At 39.8% G+C, this 17,802-nt stretch overlaps 1 protein-coding gene and 1 pseudogene across 7 annotated transcripts in view; one reads left to right on the forward strand and one right to left on the reverse strand.

Moving 5' to 3' along the window:
- DACH1 (dachshund family transcription factor 1) overlaps positions 1 to 17,802 on the forward strand; it is a 344,361-nt gene that overhangs the window by 205,211 nt on the left and 121,348 nt on the right. Inside the window, exon 4 of one of the 7 annotated variants that reach the window (XM_077927781.1) lies at positions 9,559 to 9,603. The exons of the other annotated variants lie outside the window; for them this stretch is intronic. Coding sequence (XP_077783907.1) covers positions 9,559 to 9,603 — 45 coding nt within the window. The remainder of the gene's footprint in view (positions 1 to 9,558; positions 9,604 to 17,802) is intronic. 7 annotated transcript variants of the gene reach the window in all.
- Positions 14,106 to 15,392, reverse strand: LOC144327428 (DNA-directed RNA polymerase I subunit RPA2 pseudogene; annotated as a pseudogene).

The following is a 17,802-nucleotide window of genomic DNA, read 5'->3' on the forward strand; positions in this document are numbered from 1 at the left end:
TGGCATACATCATGAATTAAGAAACCAACCTAGGAGTGTTCTGGATCTGTTGTGCAGTAACTGATACTGTCTTCCAGAATGCCTTGCAATGTCAGCAAGGAAGATCTCTTATGCCACTGAATGCCCACGTTCAGTCTGGGACACAGTTGTTGAAATGCCCCCACAGAGAACTGATCCCCGCCATAATTTCATTTCTTTAGCCCCTCTGTCACCACTGGTCAAACAGTTTTTGAAGCTCCTTGAAGTTTTAGAAAACACTATAAACCTTGTGAGAAAAGATGATGGTATCCAGTATACTCAACCCATCTCTCTATCATACCATTTTCAACTTTGTTGGGGGAATTTTTTTCCATTTCTAGTCACTTACATCAAAACCTAATGAAATATGTAAGGATTATCAACCATTTAACCAAAACTTGCCCATTGGTCGAAACAAAACAAAACAAAACAAACAAACAAACAAAATCCTTCCAGTAGCACCTTAGAGACCAACTAAGTTAGTTATTGGTATGAGCTTTCATGTGCATGCACACTTCTTCAGATACACTGAAACAGAAGTCACCAGACCCTTATATATAGTGATTTCTGTCTAGTGACATCTATTTCAGTGTATCTGAAGAAGTGTGCATGCACACGAAAGCTCATACTAATAACTAACTTAGTTGGTTTCTAAGGTGCTACTTGAAGGATTTTTTTATTATTTTATTTTATTAATTTATTTTTGTTTCAACAATGGCAGACCAACATGGCTACCTACCTGTAACTTGCCCATCGATGATCCTCAAATTGCACTTTTTCACTAGATATATTGCATATCTTCCGCTCAGATGTGGATTCATGCCTTTATGGATTAAATCAGCATGTTCTGGGAAATATGGAAACAAAGGCTAAAGAATATATTATGGGGATGTAGAACAGAAAAATAATGACAAGGACTGCAGAAGGAATTTAGGCAGAGAGAATGCAATTATGCATTTGAAGTCTGGATGGGATATATGGAGTCACACATACACTCCTGTGAAGAATACCAGGGGATATTTAATGACTTCAGCTGTCAAAATTCAATGTTACTTGTTTCTAGGAAGACGCTACCAATAGCGGCACAGTGATTCCTGACAGCATGCTGGGGCACCATTTCACGGCAAACTTGAAGGGGATGAGTACCACCTATTGCAATGACTGCTTACTGTAGCATCTGGTGTTCCTTGGGTACTTTTTAGTGAAAGAATAACTTAGCCCAACCTTGCTTTAGCAAATGAGGTCTGACAAGATCGCAACCCGGGGTTTTATGACTGCGAGTAGAACTGCTGATGCCAGAAGTGTTTCAGCATCAGATACTTCACCAGATATTTTGCAAGTGATGACTGTTCCCCTTCTGGGCTCGCTATCTTCTAAGGAGCTCAGCTGAGCATAAGGGTCTTGAACGCAGAAAAGGTTGTAAAATGAAATGACAACACTTTTAAGTTAGACAACCAAAATATTGACATGATGTTTTATGTTAAAATGTGCTGGCATGCTAACTAAAAAAAAAAAAAAGTGAAAGCAGTGAATATTAATAACAGGGCAATCCGGGGAAAATGTGACACATGGTGTGTGTTAAGTAACTTTCTTCTCTATCTTATTTGTTTTTCCTAAGCATGAGGGGAGGACATTATGATTTTCAATTATTTTAGTTTATGACCTGAATTATTTGATATAGATCATATGGTAATGTTACCCCAAACACTCCTTTAAAGATCAGGGTGAGTAACCATGTTGGCCTGCAGAATATTTTGTGGCAACTTTTGGGGAGCGTGGAGTTGTGGGGGCAGGAACTGCCAGTAATTAAGTTTTAGAATTAAGAGTAATTCCGTAGGATTAGCAACTGGAAGCCCAGGGGCTAATCCATCCCCAGGCACCCCATCTGGGTGCCAACATAGTCTTTGTTGTCTACAGTCTTTCCCAGGCAAAGGACTTTATAACCCCATCTTCTCTGATGCAAACAGCCACAAAGGCATTGGGAGTGCACTCCCCTTATGCAAATTAGATGCTGGCTTCCATACGCAAACTAGGAAGCAGGTAAATGGTAATAAACATCAGAGATGCCTAAAGGAAGGGTTCAGCAAAAGCCTTGGTTACAGTTTAAACTGGAAAAAAGAGACACCAGCTTGTTTAAAACTGGCTGCTCCATCCTTCAGTTTTTCCTTAGTCCAAAACATCATCCTGTAAAATCAAGATGGATGAATCCCATCTATCCCATTTTTGCCTATTGACGATGGTTTTCAAGATCAGTGAACTTTCCCAGGCCTACTACCCGAGGGCCTTCTATTGTGCTGGAGACTGAATCTGGTAACCTTGCGCATCTAAAGCATGTGCTCTGCCATAAACATATGAGCCCTTCATAAAGCTCTAGTCTAGACCAACATCTATCTTGAATGGCAGTGGCTTACCTCAATCAGGCATCTCTCCCAGCTTTTCCTATCCAGATAGCCTCTTATCTGGGTTTGCTTGGGATTTAACGGGGGGCCTTCTGTGCACAAAGTATGCAGTGCCCCCTCTACCACTGATTTACGCAGGTTCCCACAAGTGTAGTCTGGGTGCATGGGCTTGTCTAGTTTTTGACTCCAGGGCTTCCTAACTGGAAGGGAGACTCGAGCTTTGCTGATTTTTATTCAAAAGACTGCTTTTTCAGAGATTCAGGAGCTGGAATTTGAAAGGAAGTGTATGTATGTCCCCCCCCCCCCCATCTATTTTAGTTGAACATTAAATCTGTGATCAATGGCATTTAACGTTGGTTGAGCATCGTACAAGGATTGCAGACCCCTCCTGTTTTTGTTTTTGCTCCGCATGAGCAGCAGGAGAGATGCCAGTTTAGTGATGCCTTTCAGTTTTTAGACTTCCTGAAGTAAAGGGATATCAGAGGCATCTGGTAAAAAAAGCTGGTGAAGTGAAATGCCGTTGAGATAGACCACTACGTGCTTTTCTTTCAACACATACTTAATGAAACAGAGTTAAAGATTCCTGGCGAGAAAATTCTTAGAATTTTCTTTGTACATTTCTAAAAAAAGTTTTTGGAATGATTGGAAGACAATACCTTCCAGAGAGATATAATGATTTAAAGCATGGGTAGGCAAACGAAGGCCCAGGGGCTGGATGCGGCCCAATCGCCTTCTCAATCTGGCCCGCGGATGGTCTGGGAACCAGCGTGTTTTTACATGAGTAGAATGTGTGCTTTTATTTAAAATGCATCTCTGGGTTATTTGTGGGGCATAGGAATTCGTTCATTTCCCCCCAAAAAATATAGTCCGGCCCCCCACAAGGTCTGAGGTACAGTGGACCGGCCCCCTGCTGAAAAAGTTTGCTGACCCCTGATTTAAAGTACCATTTTCTATTGTCCATATTCGTAGCGTGCTTTTAATTGTTTTACTTTTGAATTCAGCCACATTTACTATATTTTTTGTCTTAATTATAGAAACATTAGCAATCAAATTACGCAATGCCCTCTCTGGTACGGGAGTGGTTATAAATGGAAAAGAACAAAATTTAGGTCTCTGTTCAGCTGATATAATTTTATGCCCCCCTGCCCCTATCACAGCAGGTAAAATATTATGTTCAGAATTGGAGCGCTTCTCCAGGGTCTCAAAATTGCAAGTTAATTTTCAGAAATCAGAGATAATGTTTTTTTCCCATACATATACATACAGCATATACTTTTACAGCGACACTGAAGATTCTAATAGCTACAAAACATTTTAGATATCTGGGGGTACAAATTGATCAAATTGTATCAGTATAACTATTTAATGGTTTGGAAAGGTATAAATACGGTTGTAATGCGTTGGAATAAATTGAGATTCTCCATTATGGACAGGCTGCATCCAAAATGATGGTTGTTTTTCTAGAAAAAGAATTTAAGGAGCTATCATGGAGCAAGCCAGATTTGCCATATTCAGTAAGAGAACCCAGTGGTCAACATTGGAGGATAGAGAAATTGATGGTGTTCCTACTGGGGTATTAGTATTAATGAAAAATAGGCTCCAGTTGTTGAGTTGGTTTACTAACCCCTATGCACTCATGTCATTTAGAATATGGAAAAAAATGGCAAAAGTTTTAGCCCCAGGTGTATCACCCATAATTCTGATAAAATGCCATATTTTATTTCAGAATAAAAACAGATTATGTAATGTGAAGGTATGGAAATAATACCAATTTTATTATTTGAAAGATTATTATAGGAAAGGACATCTTCATGTGTGGGTTAGTTTTTACCTACATATACTTGTGGCAATGAGCCCAAATAGGATGTGGGAGTCAGAATCATTTTTCTATGTGCATAGTCAAAAATTATATCAGAAAATGTAGAATTAAATACAGATTCCTAGTTCTCAGTTCACTTTTGGTATAAAAAGAACAGTTTCACATAGGCTTGAGATTTTACCACAGAAGTACTAAAAAGTTGCAGATTTGGTATGCTTCATTAACTCTTTGCACACTAGATAAAAAGTGCTTTCTGATGAACTGTAAAACCAACTTGGGATCAATTTTCCACAACATAAATTCAACATTCATTCTACTCTTTGATAGCCTAAGATTCAAGCAGCCAGGCAGAGTTTATATCTATCCTTTATCAATAAGCATTTTCTTTACAATTGTTTTAGATTATTCAACCAGTTGAAACCATTTTACAGGTTAACCTTACATAGTCGAAGGTGAGATGATCCGTTTGTTCCTTCATTACTAACAATAACAATCATTATCATTATTTATTAAATTTGAATACAACCCTTCATCCGAAGATCCCATGGCAGTTCAAAACAGAAAAATAGAAAATGAGAACACAAAATTCATAATAAAACAAAAACCAGTAACTCCACTCCCACAAACAGAGTTAAAAAGCCATAGAATGTTAATCATCCAAACAAATGGTTGAAGAAAAATGTTTTCACCTGGTGCCTAAAGATGCGTAGTGAAGGCGCCAGGAGAGCCTCCTTGGGGAAAGCATTCCACAAATGGGGAGCCACCACAGAAAAGGCCCATTATTGTGTTGGTACCCTCCAGGCCTCTCTTGGAGGAGACAGATGAAAGAAGGGTCTCATATGATGATCGCAAGGCCCAGGTTGGTTCATATAGGGAGAGGCGGTGCTTTTTAATCTAGAATTTAAAATTTCTTTGCAATATTTTTCTGGTGCCATTTCAGGTGTCATCGCCACAGACCTCTCTCCCCTTTTCCTCCCAAAGGTTCCTGCGTGAAAATAGAGGGTATAAATTGTAGGAAAACCTGTACGTGTGTGGAAATTGTGTAGATGTCCTAAGAGATAAATGGCATTTAGGGATAAGACTAGCAAGTGCAGTTCTACTGCATCCCTCTCTGGGCATTGACTATATGCAGAATTCTTTTCGAAATGTATTTTACACTTCTAGAGAGTAGAAGCCCCACATTGTGCTCATGCCTTGCAACCAATGGAGGCCAAAGTCAGGGCTGATTTGGATCCAGCACAGTCTACACAGTGGTGAGGTGTGCGAGTACTAAGTGCGAGTACTAGTCTATGTGCGAGTACTAAGGTGTGAGATAGGGAAGTTACACCCTGCCAGGCCCCAACAAAGGTTATATGTGCTCACTGTAATAACTGAAAATTATTACATGCCTATGGGATTTAACTTGTTAATTACTGAGTATGAGTTCATTTTTATTAATTATCAATACTTTCCTTCACATCTCATCATACCTCATGTACCCTGTCCAGAAATCATGAAAGCAACAGACTGCTTCGACTTGATATTATTTCCTGTTCCAATTCACCTTTTTTAGGATTAATTCCTTAGATTATTTGGACTGCCTAGACTAAAGTTATTTATTTAAAATATTTGGAAGAAAATTAAAATAGGCCCCACATAAAAATAATAATAATTAATTATACTTCACTGCTTAAATAGATAATGTAGCTAATTACAAAGAAGAAAGGCTAAGTTAAATATCAGGATTTGAAGCAATTTTTATGTCATTAGCCACTGTTGCAAATCCCTCCTCTCAGATCATGAGAGTATAAACCCCACATATTTATATTACAGAGAAATGCAAAATCCATGTTGAATATAGTAGCTCTGGGGACCAGCACAGTAAGTGCTTTGGAGAAATGCAGTCTGACATTATTTCTTTGATTTTCTGTTTAAAATATTTTGCATGCTTAAGCTGCCTTTATCATATATTGTTTTCAGATCCTTGTCGAGTCCTTCTGTTGTGTGTGCACTAAGCACAGGCACTGTTAGCACGTCTGAAGTAACATCTGCTGTGTCTTTTCTGTTGCTGGGGTTCATGGTATAATTAGCTCTATATTTCACCAAACACAATTTTGCTCCCATGGCGGACAGAGCAGCATGAAGAAAACATAAATAATTGAAGATTAGAGAAACAGAAGGCAAAGTTGAGGTAGGTGGTTTGGCTGAGAAAAGGGTTAAGGAGAAAAGAAGGTCATCTCATTATGGGGAAAAAGCATTGTTATCAGGACACTTGTAAACGCAGTTGATTTTATTTCCTAGTGATTAATGCAAAATAGTAGGTTTCCTTACTATTTTCAGCCAAGAAGCATAATCACAATAGTATATTTATGTACTTGTGTATATATTTTTTTAAAATAATATTTTTATAATATAAGATTGTCCTCTGGCCTGACCCACAAACAGAAATTAATTGCAAAACAATTTTCCATTTTTCTCCATATACTTGGTTGGTTAAAAATGCAACTGTTATATATTATAATGCAAAGTTCACACCAGGGCGTGCTCCAGAGAATGGCGAGCTAAAGCAGTTTCTCACATGCAATGCGGGCCGAGAGCCCACTATCCAAATAGCACCATCATTCTGACTTTGCAAATAGTGTCTGCAAAGGCCAGGAACAGCGTGAGATAATTCTCAGTTTGCAAGTCCTCACCTCTTGCAGGTTAAGAGAGCTTACTGAGGTTCCTTTGCCCAAGAGCCTCTGATATCCTGGAGCTAACACTGGCTTTTCTAATTCTCAAGAGGGCAAGGCATTTTTATACGCAGTTGCTACTACTCATTGTATACAACAGAAAGATTGCTTTTTTTTTTCTTTTCAAAAAGGTATTCAGGAGCACCATGGTCCCTACCATTAGACAGAGTGAGGAGGCCACTTCAGGCAGCAGATTTTGGGTGTCATGAAATAGCTGCTAGTTGGGGCTTGTGGAATTTTCTACAATCCTAAACGATTTGCCTGCGCTTAAGTCTATTGAAATCATTTGGATTCAATAATAGTTAACTCAGGTGGTCTAGTACTTATCACTTGATAAACAAGATGGCACCGCCCACAAATAAAGTATTGGTTTCTACACACTTGGGGGACTTCCCAGATATGCAAGTATATAAATTAAAATAAAAGAGCCCCTCTATCTGTCTATCTACCATCTATATCTACCTACCTACCTACCTACCTATCATCCATCTATCTCTATCTATCTATCTATCATCTATCTATCATCTATCTATCTATCTATCTATCTATCTATCTATCTATCATCTATCTGTCTGTCTATCTATCTATCTATCTATCTATCTATCTATCATCTATCTATCTATCTATCATCTATCTATCTATCTATCTATCATCTATCTATCTATCATCTATCTATCATCTATCTATCTATCTATCTATCTATCTATCTATCTATCTATCATCTATCATCTATCTATCTATCTATCATCTATCATCTATCTATCTATCATATATCTATCTATCTATCTATCTATCTATCATCTATCTATCTATCTATCATCTATCTATCCATCTATCTATCTATTTATCTCTATCTATCTAATCTATCTATCTATCTATCTATCTATCTATATCATCTATCTATCATCTATCTATCTATCATCTATCTATCTATCTATATCTATCTATCATCTATCTATCTATCTATCTATCATCTATCATCTATCTATCTATCTATCTATCTATCTATCTATCTATCCATCTATCTATCATCTATCTATCTATCATCTATCATCTGTCTATCTCCAGGAGGTCCAAGCATGTTCAGTGATCTCTCAGAGCCTTGGAATGTAGAATGTCACTCTCAAAATAAATAAAATATGAAAATTGGGAGGGGAGAGCTGGTCTGCCTGAACTCCTAAAAACTGATTGTATCCCAGAGGAGTTCAGGGTTGGTGACTGGAACCCCTAACAGGAGCATTTCTGTTGGGGCAGTGGTGAGGAAACTTTTCCAGCCTGAGAAAAGTTCCTCTTCCTTCTGGGCAACCTTCTAGGAATGGAATGACAGTGGTTGATGGGACCAGAAGCAAAGGTAGGTAGCAAGGGATAGGCCCCTTCCCTATGTACAGCAGGCTGCATTTCAGCCATGCCAAAATCAAAAGTTACAATTCAAGGACTCATTCTATACAGGTAAAAGCACTTGATGTGGGTCATGAACTGGGGAGAGTCCTGAGGGCCGGAGAGAAAGGCTTGGAGGGGCCCTTCTGGCTCACAGCCTGGAGGTTCCACATCACAGTGTTAGATGGTAAAGCAACATGGCAACACTTGTGGGATCCAGTTTGTGTCTAGGCTTCTTTAGGTATGCCAGAACTGTACTGCTAATTTTCGTCTTGTGTATAGCACCAAATGGATGACAAGGCTGCCCGAATAACACAGAAAATGTCATTTCCATATTCTTGCTTTCCAGCTACATACAATAAATCATTTTCTTGAAAAGATAATAAAGCACCAACTGAGTGCTGCTTTAATTCACATAGAGAGCGATCGTCAGTACTTTTCTAAAACAATGTAATTAGGAAAAGACTTGATTTGTTAGATGCATTTTTATTTTCTGATTTTATACATCCGACAGCTGTTAAAGAAGTTTTAAAAAGGTTAAGCAGTCGGAAAATATATTCTATTTCCACTTTGCATTTGAAGCAAAAGAAGTAATAAATCACCAGCAATTAACTACACATTTATAAGGTTTGAAGATATCTGCTGTACCATTATATGTGCAGATGACTGTTCACAAGTTTAGGAACTCTGGAGTAGCAAATTTCCCGAAAGCATGGAAAAGGGTCCTTTGTACATAAGGCTGAATGTGCAGAGGTGTTTTCAAACCTCCCAGTGAACAGAATGGTACAGATTTGGGACAGAGCTTGCCAGTATGATGCCTCCAAACGTGTAGAAAACTCTGGTCAAGTATAGCTGTATACCTACAGCCTTATCACATTCTCACTATATGTTTTTTGTTGCACAGTCAAAACATCCTAGGTGTGATAATTAAAAAATGTAATGCCACAGGTAGCCTTCAAGAGATCTGCAGTCTCTGCTTTTTCTCTATTAGCCTGAGCCTCTCATTTTCAATAATAATAAGCGGTCTGCAGGATGCTGTAAAGGTTGCTGATGCGATGTATATAAGACTCTGAACATTTGATGTGTGCCATTTAAATGATAACTTCTGTTATTAAACTGGTTGTAACAACTGAACAAAGTTCTTGCATGCGTAGACTACGCTTCACAGTTGTTGTGTTTGTTTTTATTTACAATTCATAATTTGGGCATAACTGAATCATTTTTATGTTGCTAGGACACTCAACAAAATGGATTTTCAGTAGGAAAAAGGCAGTTAGATGTAAGTGCTAAATTTCTTTAAACCACATTTAATGTTATAATACATTTGCCATGGTATTGCTTTTATTGTGTAATTGGTATTTTCACAGAAGGTTAAGAGTGTCTTTTGTGTGGTTAGAAGTGCCCTTTTGAATTTTGCCTCCACCCACCCCTCCACCCCAAAAAAAGGTTTATGAAAAGGACTGAATAATCTAGTTTATGTTTCTGCTTTTCATAGGTCTTGGGCTAAACCCAATCTGTCTTTAGTTCCCACTGAGGTAGTAACTCTGAATCTTCATATCCATGCAAAAAGAGTCCTTCTACAGGCAAAAATTACCACGCCACACAGAAGTTGTGGCTAGAATTCCTCTCCCTGAAATCCCAGTTTTCTACTTGAGTTGGCTTGAAGAACTATTTAATCATGAATTTAAAAAAAAAAAGGGGGGGGGGACTTTTTTGAAGTGAGTAGTAGAGGGTCCCTGCTCAGTGCTAGTAAAGAGACAGGGATTACAACCTTATGTTTAGCTTGCGTCTTAGCTGTCACAGCCCTGTTTGTATACTTCTGGAGGAGGTAATAATAATTTAAAAAGTTCTTCCAACAGAAAGAACTTAAAGGGGTGTATATCAAAAGATGGGATGCGACACATTTCAGAAGCATAAAAAAGGCACTTGACAGGAGGAATATTGGCATCTGTCTCGAGAGACAATGGAGTCTCTCCAGGGGAGAAGACAATGGAGTCTTCTCCAGGGGTGAAGTCAAACCACTGAGTTAGCAGCTGTGAAGTGACTTCCGCTGGGCACAAGGCTTCCTCTTGGCCTTGCTGATGTGGTCCAAAGGAAAGCAGAGCAATATGTTTTGTGCCAACTTGGCTGCATGAGTTGCTGGAAGGAGGCACACAATGCACCTTCCTACCATCTTAGGGACTCCACTCCAGATTGGTGTAGGTCAGGCATCCCCAAACTTGACCCTCCAGATGTTTTGGAACCACAATACCCATCATCCTTAGCTAACAGGACCAGTGGTCAGGGATGATGGGAATTGTAGTCCCAACACATCTGGAGGGACGAGTCTGGGGATACCTGGTGTAGGGTTCTTCTGAATATATCCTGCAAGGCAGCGAAGGTTTAGGATCAGAGTTTTCCTTCTATATGGGCTATCTTCCCAGGCTGATGATCCCCATCTGCCCCTCACTTCCCTCAACAGCATGTCTAGAAGCCACCTTCTTGAGTAGTATCTTTGCACAGGATGGACGAGATGGGCAGAGGAGCAAAGGAACCATGTCTTCTGCTTGCAGAAAGAGAATGAAAGAATTGAAAGGGGTATTTTATTGCTGGGGAAGTTTTAGTTCACTGGAGGCCTGGGTCAGGATTTCTCAACTACTTCATATGTTAAAATATGCCCCGAGATTAGTGTGAATTCTAGCATTTCCCCTAAATGATAGAAGATTGGCACCTGGAAAGTACTTATATAAACAATTTACTTTCAACTAATGCTATCTCCTATTGAGCTAAATGCCACCTTCCCTTCTCTATGCTAAAATATGAAGTGTTGCAATTGTATTTTATTTTATTGCATGTGAAGTTTTCATTCCTCTTCTAGAATCAAAAGTTTGTACCTCTTATTTAATGTAACTGAATGATGATAATTCACACTCCTTCCCCACCCCACGTCTCTGATGCCTTGAGAGATCAGTAGTGAATTGTTATTGCTTAAACACGCTTGAGGAAATGTAGGTTTTGTTGGCTTCTTGCTTAAATAGAGGCGGAGGTTTGTAGGCTCAGTAGAATGTCTTCCTTTTTGTGGTCTAGCATTTAGGCCATTTTATGTAGTAATAATGTATTGCTGTTGGTGGCAACAGAAAAACGAAACCCGCCCACATTATTTCAGAGTCATTCTACCATTTAGACTTGCATGATGTTGTAAAAGTTAACTGATGCTTTTTTTTTTTACTTATTTCATCATAGTCCCTCACAGATTGACCAAAAGGATGTTTGGTGTTGAGGCTTTTTGTGAACTTGTCTGCTAGAACAAATGCAAAAAAATTAAAAAAAAATTTGGTAGTTTGCTGGTTACAGAGAAGTTGCTAGCTGACATAATCTGTGACCAGCAAATGGAAGTGACACAAATCACAGCAGGGACGTGTACAGTCCCCAGTGAAGGTGCCAGTTCCCAGAAATGCCTTTGTATCTGGCCAACCATCATCTTGAGACTACTGGTGACCCCATGTGCTCCTCATGTGCTCCCCACTTGGATCTCATAAGGGTGAATTGCCCATGGATACAAGCTACAGTGGTGCCTCGCAAGACAAAAATAATCCGTTCTGCGAGTCTCTTCGTCTAGCGGTTTTTTCGTCTTGCGAAGCAACCCTATTAGCGGATTAGCGCTATTAGCGGCTTAGCGGCTATTAAAGGCTTAGCGGCTAAAAGGCTATTAAAGGCTTAGCGGCTTAGAAAAAGGGGGGGAAAGCGGGGGGAAATCGCAAGACTCGCAAGACGTTTTCGTCTTGTGAAGCAAGCCCATAGGGAAAATCGTCTTGCGAAGCAACTCAAAAACGGAAAACCCTTTCGTCTAGCGGGTTTTTCGTCTTGCGAGGCATTCGTCTTGCGGGGCACCACTGTATTAGCTACTAGAGTGCTTCACCGTTACCAAATATACATACTGTTTTTCGTTACTTGTTGCTAAAAATAAGTACGTTCAGTAGAAACCTCTACTTACAGCTCATACTATATCAAGTCCATAAATCAATTAGAGCACAATAATAATCTGTTTACGGGGTTGCTCTCCTTTTTTTTGTTAGCTACAAACAGCCCCTCTTTTCTTTCTTTTAAAATATTTGTATTGTTTGGTAAGCCCAAGACATATAAAAGCATTACCAATATTTTCTAATTAATATTTACTCTTTTCTAAAGCTATTATAAGGACACTTAATGCACAGCCTAAAATGAGAGTTGACAATTGCAAGTACAAACCAACCAACATTGTAATAAAATCAATACTTACATTTCCCTCGGGGGCACTATTTACTGTTTGCTGTGCCATTTCCTTAATGGAATAGCAGTTATGTTTGCAGAAACCTTGTAACTACCGTCTTTATGTTTTAACTAAAAGCAGCTTTCTTGGAGAAGGTTGGGGGGAAAACAACCTCAAGTTACCATATAAAAATTGCTATGAGCATTTTGTGTATTATTCATAGAATAACCCAAAGAGAATCACAATTATAATCGGAATGCTTCTGGATGTTCAGCACTGTAAATGAATATTTTGTGTCTTCCTTGGTCAGTATGATTTTAGAATAATATGTATGACACAAATGTACTTCAGTATTTAACACACTATGAATATGCATTTCTTTTAATGTGGTTGATAGTATCCCATCATTATATTAAGTAAGAAGTATGCACTTTCTTTAACATGACAAATAATAAAATGAATCTTAATAGTTTATATTGTCCATTGCGGTTTTCTTTTAATGGATAATAGTGAACCAACAATTAGAATCCTTATGCAACACGTTGTTGTTATCTTATATTATTCGTTTATTAAGATTATTTATAACCCACCCATCTGTAGTTACCAGGGTGGGATACAAGGCATAATAGAAACAGCCAATCAAGATAATAAAATAATTAGTAGTAAATGATGTCCACATCCAAACAACCAAAATCACAAACAGTAAATGATTGTGCCATCGCATAGGAGGGAATGGCTATAGCTGAGTTGTAGAGTATCTGCTTCACATATAGGAGTCCCAGATTCAATTCTTGGCATAAAGGGCCCGATGGTGAGCAGGGTGGTGAGGCTCATCTGACCTCTGCCCAGTTACATCACTGCTAATAGCAACAGAAAAATAACAACAATAACCATATCAATATATATTTCTTACCCATCTCATTACCAGAAGGTCTCTGGGCAGGTTAAAGGTAAAGGTAAAGGTACCCCTGCCCGTACGGGCCAGTCTTGACAGACTCTAGGGTTGTGCGCCCATCTCACTCAAGAGGCCGGGGGCCAGCGCTGTCCGGAGACACTTCCGGGTCACGTGGCCAGCGTGACATCGCTGCTCTGGCAAGCCAGAGCCGCACACGGAAACGCCGTTTACCTCCCCGCTAGAAAGCGGTCCCTATTTATCTACTTGCACCCAGGGGTGCTTTTGAACTGCTAGGTTGGCAGGCGCTGGGACCGAGCAACGGGAGCGCACCCCGCTGTGGGGATTCGAACCGCCGACCTTTCGATAGGCAAGCCCTAGGCGCTGAGGCTTTTACCCACAGCGCCACCCACGTTACAGCACTATAAAACACAGCATTTGCTATTATATAAACCTGCTTATTAGTAAATTCACTTACTTTGTGAAAATCAACATTTTCACCTTTCGAAATGTAGATTTCTTCACTTACATGTTAGGATATAGAGAAAATATGCATAAATATTCAGAAGGCCAAAGGAAATGTAGCACACCTCCGCAATCTTTTTTGTAAGACCGGATGCATGGTATTTCTGATGAGTGAAGTTCACCACCTCTGCCCCTTTCAAGGTAATGAAAGTGCCATGTGTTCATCTTTAGCACAGTGTATCAAGACACCACATTTTGCATAGCCAAGGCCTCTAGATTTCCATTTTGGTTTTATCGTTGCAAGGGAGAAAGTTGCACCTTGGCATAATCACCATTCTGACCCCTTTTCTGTACCGTTAATTAGGAAATAGCCTTCCATTTCCTCTTTCTCTTCAAGGTGTTTGATGAGTGCTTTGGGAGAGAGGCCATGGAGATTGCAACGTATGAACTTCACCATAATTGGAGCATTTCCGAGGGACTCTTTTTATAATCCCTTTAGTGATGCCATTCATGGCCCAGCTGACTTTGGCCTTTTTCTTCAAGTAGGTAATTTCTGCTGGGTAAACATTTAGCTCCTTACATATATTCCCTTTGGGTACCAGAGGAGGTCCCCACAATGGCTAAAATTATCTGATCATTCTTTAAAGCAAACTCCAAAGGGGGGTGGGGTGGCAGCTTGTACAGCCCAGAGCATCCCATCACCCATGACATAGTTGAAGGTCATGATGTGTGAATGCAACCCATTCTTCAGGGTCAATCGCTGGTAGTTCTTGGGCAGCCTGTTGCCCAATGCGATGAGGTGCTTGGGCCTGGAGCCATGGCACAAACTCTACCACGTGTACATGGCATCCATGCTTCTTCTCCAGCAGTAGACCACAGAATACCACTTTTGCTGGAAATACCTTGTGGTACCACCTCCCTTCCCAACTCAGGAGGTAGCGGGCGCAGGGTAGGGGTGCATTTGCACTGCAGTGACTTTGCTGCTCCCTCATCCTTCCCACCCTGAGTGGCAGCAACACAACCAACTAGAGATCAAGTGAGCATTCCTCCCCACAAATCTGCTACTGCTGGCATATCCAGGTATCACTGGGAAATATTCAAGAGACCTTTGCACCATACGTACTGTTCTGGTGCTTTAATATATGTTTTAATTTTGGTAAGCTGCTTTGAGACCCATATGTGGTGAAGAAATAATAATAATAATAATAATAATAATAATAATAATAATAATAATAATGACAGTGTCAGATGACAAGTACCTCCTAAACTATGTAACTAGTCCTTCAAGGGGAATTCAAGCCTATCCAGAATGGGTTATACACCTAGTTCCCAGATGCAGAAAATGAACTCTCAGCACCTCCATCTTGTCTGCTTTTAGCTTCAGGTTACTGGTGTTTATCTACCCCATTACTAAATCCAAATACCTAGTCAGCACCTACATAGCCTTATCTGACTGGTTTCTCTTCAGATCACTGAAAACCATTTGATGACCTCACCCAGATGCATCATATAGATGAGATCATGAGGGACAAAATGAAACATTGCAGAGCTCTACACCACAAGTGCCATGGCATTAATCAAAGGGTTTCCCCACCTTCCATTGCAAGTTTCTGAAACTGACCCTGAAGGTAGGAGCAGAGCCACGATATCACCATTTCCCCAGCTCCCACCCTACAGAGTGGATGCAGCAGGATACAATGGCTGATAATATCAAAAGCTCCTAAGAAGGTCCAGGAGTATGAACAGCTTTTGCATACACCCTATCTCTCTCATGATGAAGGTCATCCATCAGACTGAAATCAGTCCGGTCTAATTGACTTCATCCAATTGTGCTTGGAAATCAACCACCACCTTCTCAAGCATCTTAGCCCAAAAAGGGACATTAGCAACTAGGTGATAGTTAATACAGTCTCCAAGGTCCTAAGAGGACTTCTAAAGTATGATGAACTATAGATGGTTTATAGGAGAAGGCTATAGCTCCTCACTTCCTAGGGTAGTGTAGTCCAGAGGATAGTATGGCAAGAAGATCCAAGACTGATGTGTGATGGAGCAAGGGACAGACAATGCAGCGACAGTTTTACAATATTTTGTTTTCGTTTTTCTTTGTGTAGTTTTTGTTCAGTGACAAATAGGTTTGTTCTTATCTCTTGATCTTGGTTTGGATTTGTTAGCTTTCCTTCTTAGGTGTTGCCATGAGGAGTGTCTTCCATGTCAAATGTAACTTGTCTCTAAGCTAAACCTGCCATTCTCTAAAGCAGTCTGTAGCAACCCTTCCTATCTCCCATGCTTCCTTGTCATTCTAACACAGATTTGTGAATCTTTCTAAGCCTGCAACTAGAGGACAAGATTTAGCCTCTGGCCGTTGATGGATTACCCACTACATTAGATCTTTGTCTCATATTGTGGTTGGAATGTAGACGTGATGGTTATAGATGTGAGAGGACAAGAATTGCAGGTGGAGCTAGCAGGGATGTAAGATTGCACTGAATAAGCACAAAAGCAAAGTTTTGGGCAGCCCTTAGGATATCTGTAGGGCACTAAATATGGAGATAATATTGGATCCCAAAGGCCATGTATAATTAACTATGTATGCAAGGGCTATCATTATATAAACTTATATAGCTTGTCATATTTTTATCTACAGTGGTACCTTGGGTTACATACGCTTCAGGTTACAGACTCCGTTAACCCAGAAATATTACTTTGGTTAAGAACTTTGCTTCAGTATGAGAACAGAAATCGTGCTCCGGCGGCGCAGCGACAGCAGGAGGCCCCATTAGCTAAAGTGGTGCTTCAGGTTAAGAACAGTTTCAGGTTAAGAACAGACCTCCAGAACGAATTAAGTTCTTAACCCGAGGTACCACTGTACTAGGGAATAGACAACCATGGGTTCAGAAGTATGAATTTACAGTGGTACCTCGGGTTACATACGCTTCAGGTTACAGACTCCGCTAACCCAGAAATATTACCTCGGTTAAGAACTTTGCTTCAGGATGAGAACAGAAATTGTGCTCCGGCGGCGCGACAGCAGCAGGAGGCCCCATTAGCTAAAGTGGTGCTTCAGGTTAAGAACAGTTTCGGGTTAAGAACGGACCTCCGGAACGAATTAAGTACTTAACCTGTATTGAATTTTATGCCTTGTATCTTTTTAATAGATGTATTGTTTAAAAAGATGTTCTGCTTAAACCATGTAGGCTTACTTCCATGTGGCACATTAAGGATTAGGATAGAACTGCTCTCTTAAGCTTTCACTACAACATATCAAATGGTGCATGGCATATTTTTGTTAGATAGGGTCCCTCCTCTCCTTATTCAGAAACTCCTGCTGACTTTAGAAATAGATAATAAAATTTGAATCTGCATGTGTTTTGTTGAAGGCCAGCAGCAAATTTGTTTCATTAATTATAGTCAAAATCACTGTGTGAGCAGCACTATAGACCCATTCAAAGAAACGTATTTTGAAACAGGATATTAGAAGTATACTCCATAGGGCAGCAAAAGTTGCTTTATGTAGTGATGGTAGTATTTTTGGAGTGTGATAAAGCAGCGCTCTTGTCAAATCTAAATCTTTAATAAACATACAAAATGTTGCTTTGCTCTTCACGTTATACTGAGGCTCTGAGCTCTGAGCCTCTTTGTGATTCCTCTTGAAGATCTGATTGTTGAGAATGAGAGTTACATTATTTATATATAAAAAAACCCACAGTCCCCAGCCACATTATTACGTATGGCACACAATATCTTCCAGACTGTCGCTTTATGTCAAAAGCTTTGAACAGCCTTCCAGTACTTACCAATTGCAGCTGATACAGAATCAGTGCTATATAACAGCTGCAGTAACAAGGTGTTACTGCCTTTACTTTAATCTGCCTTTCTCTCTTGCCAGTTTATTA

The sequence above is a fragment of the Podarcis muralis genome, chromosome 4 (genome assembly GCF_964188315.1).
Source record: "Podarcis muralis chromosome 4, rPodMur119.hap1.1, whole genome shotgun sequence".
Lineage (NCBI taxonomy): Eukaryota > Metazoa > Chordata > Lepidosauria > Squamata > Lacertidae > Podarcis > Podarcis muralis.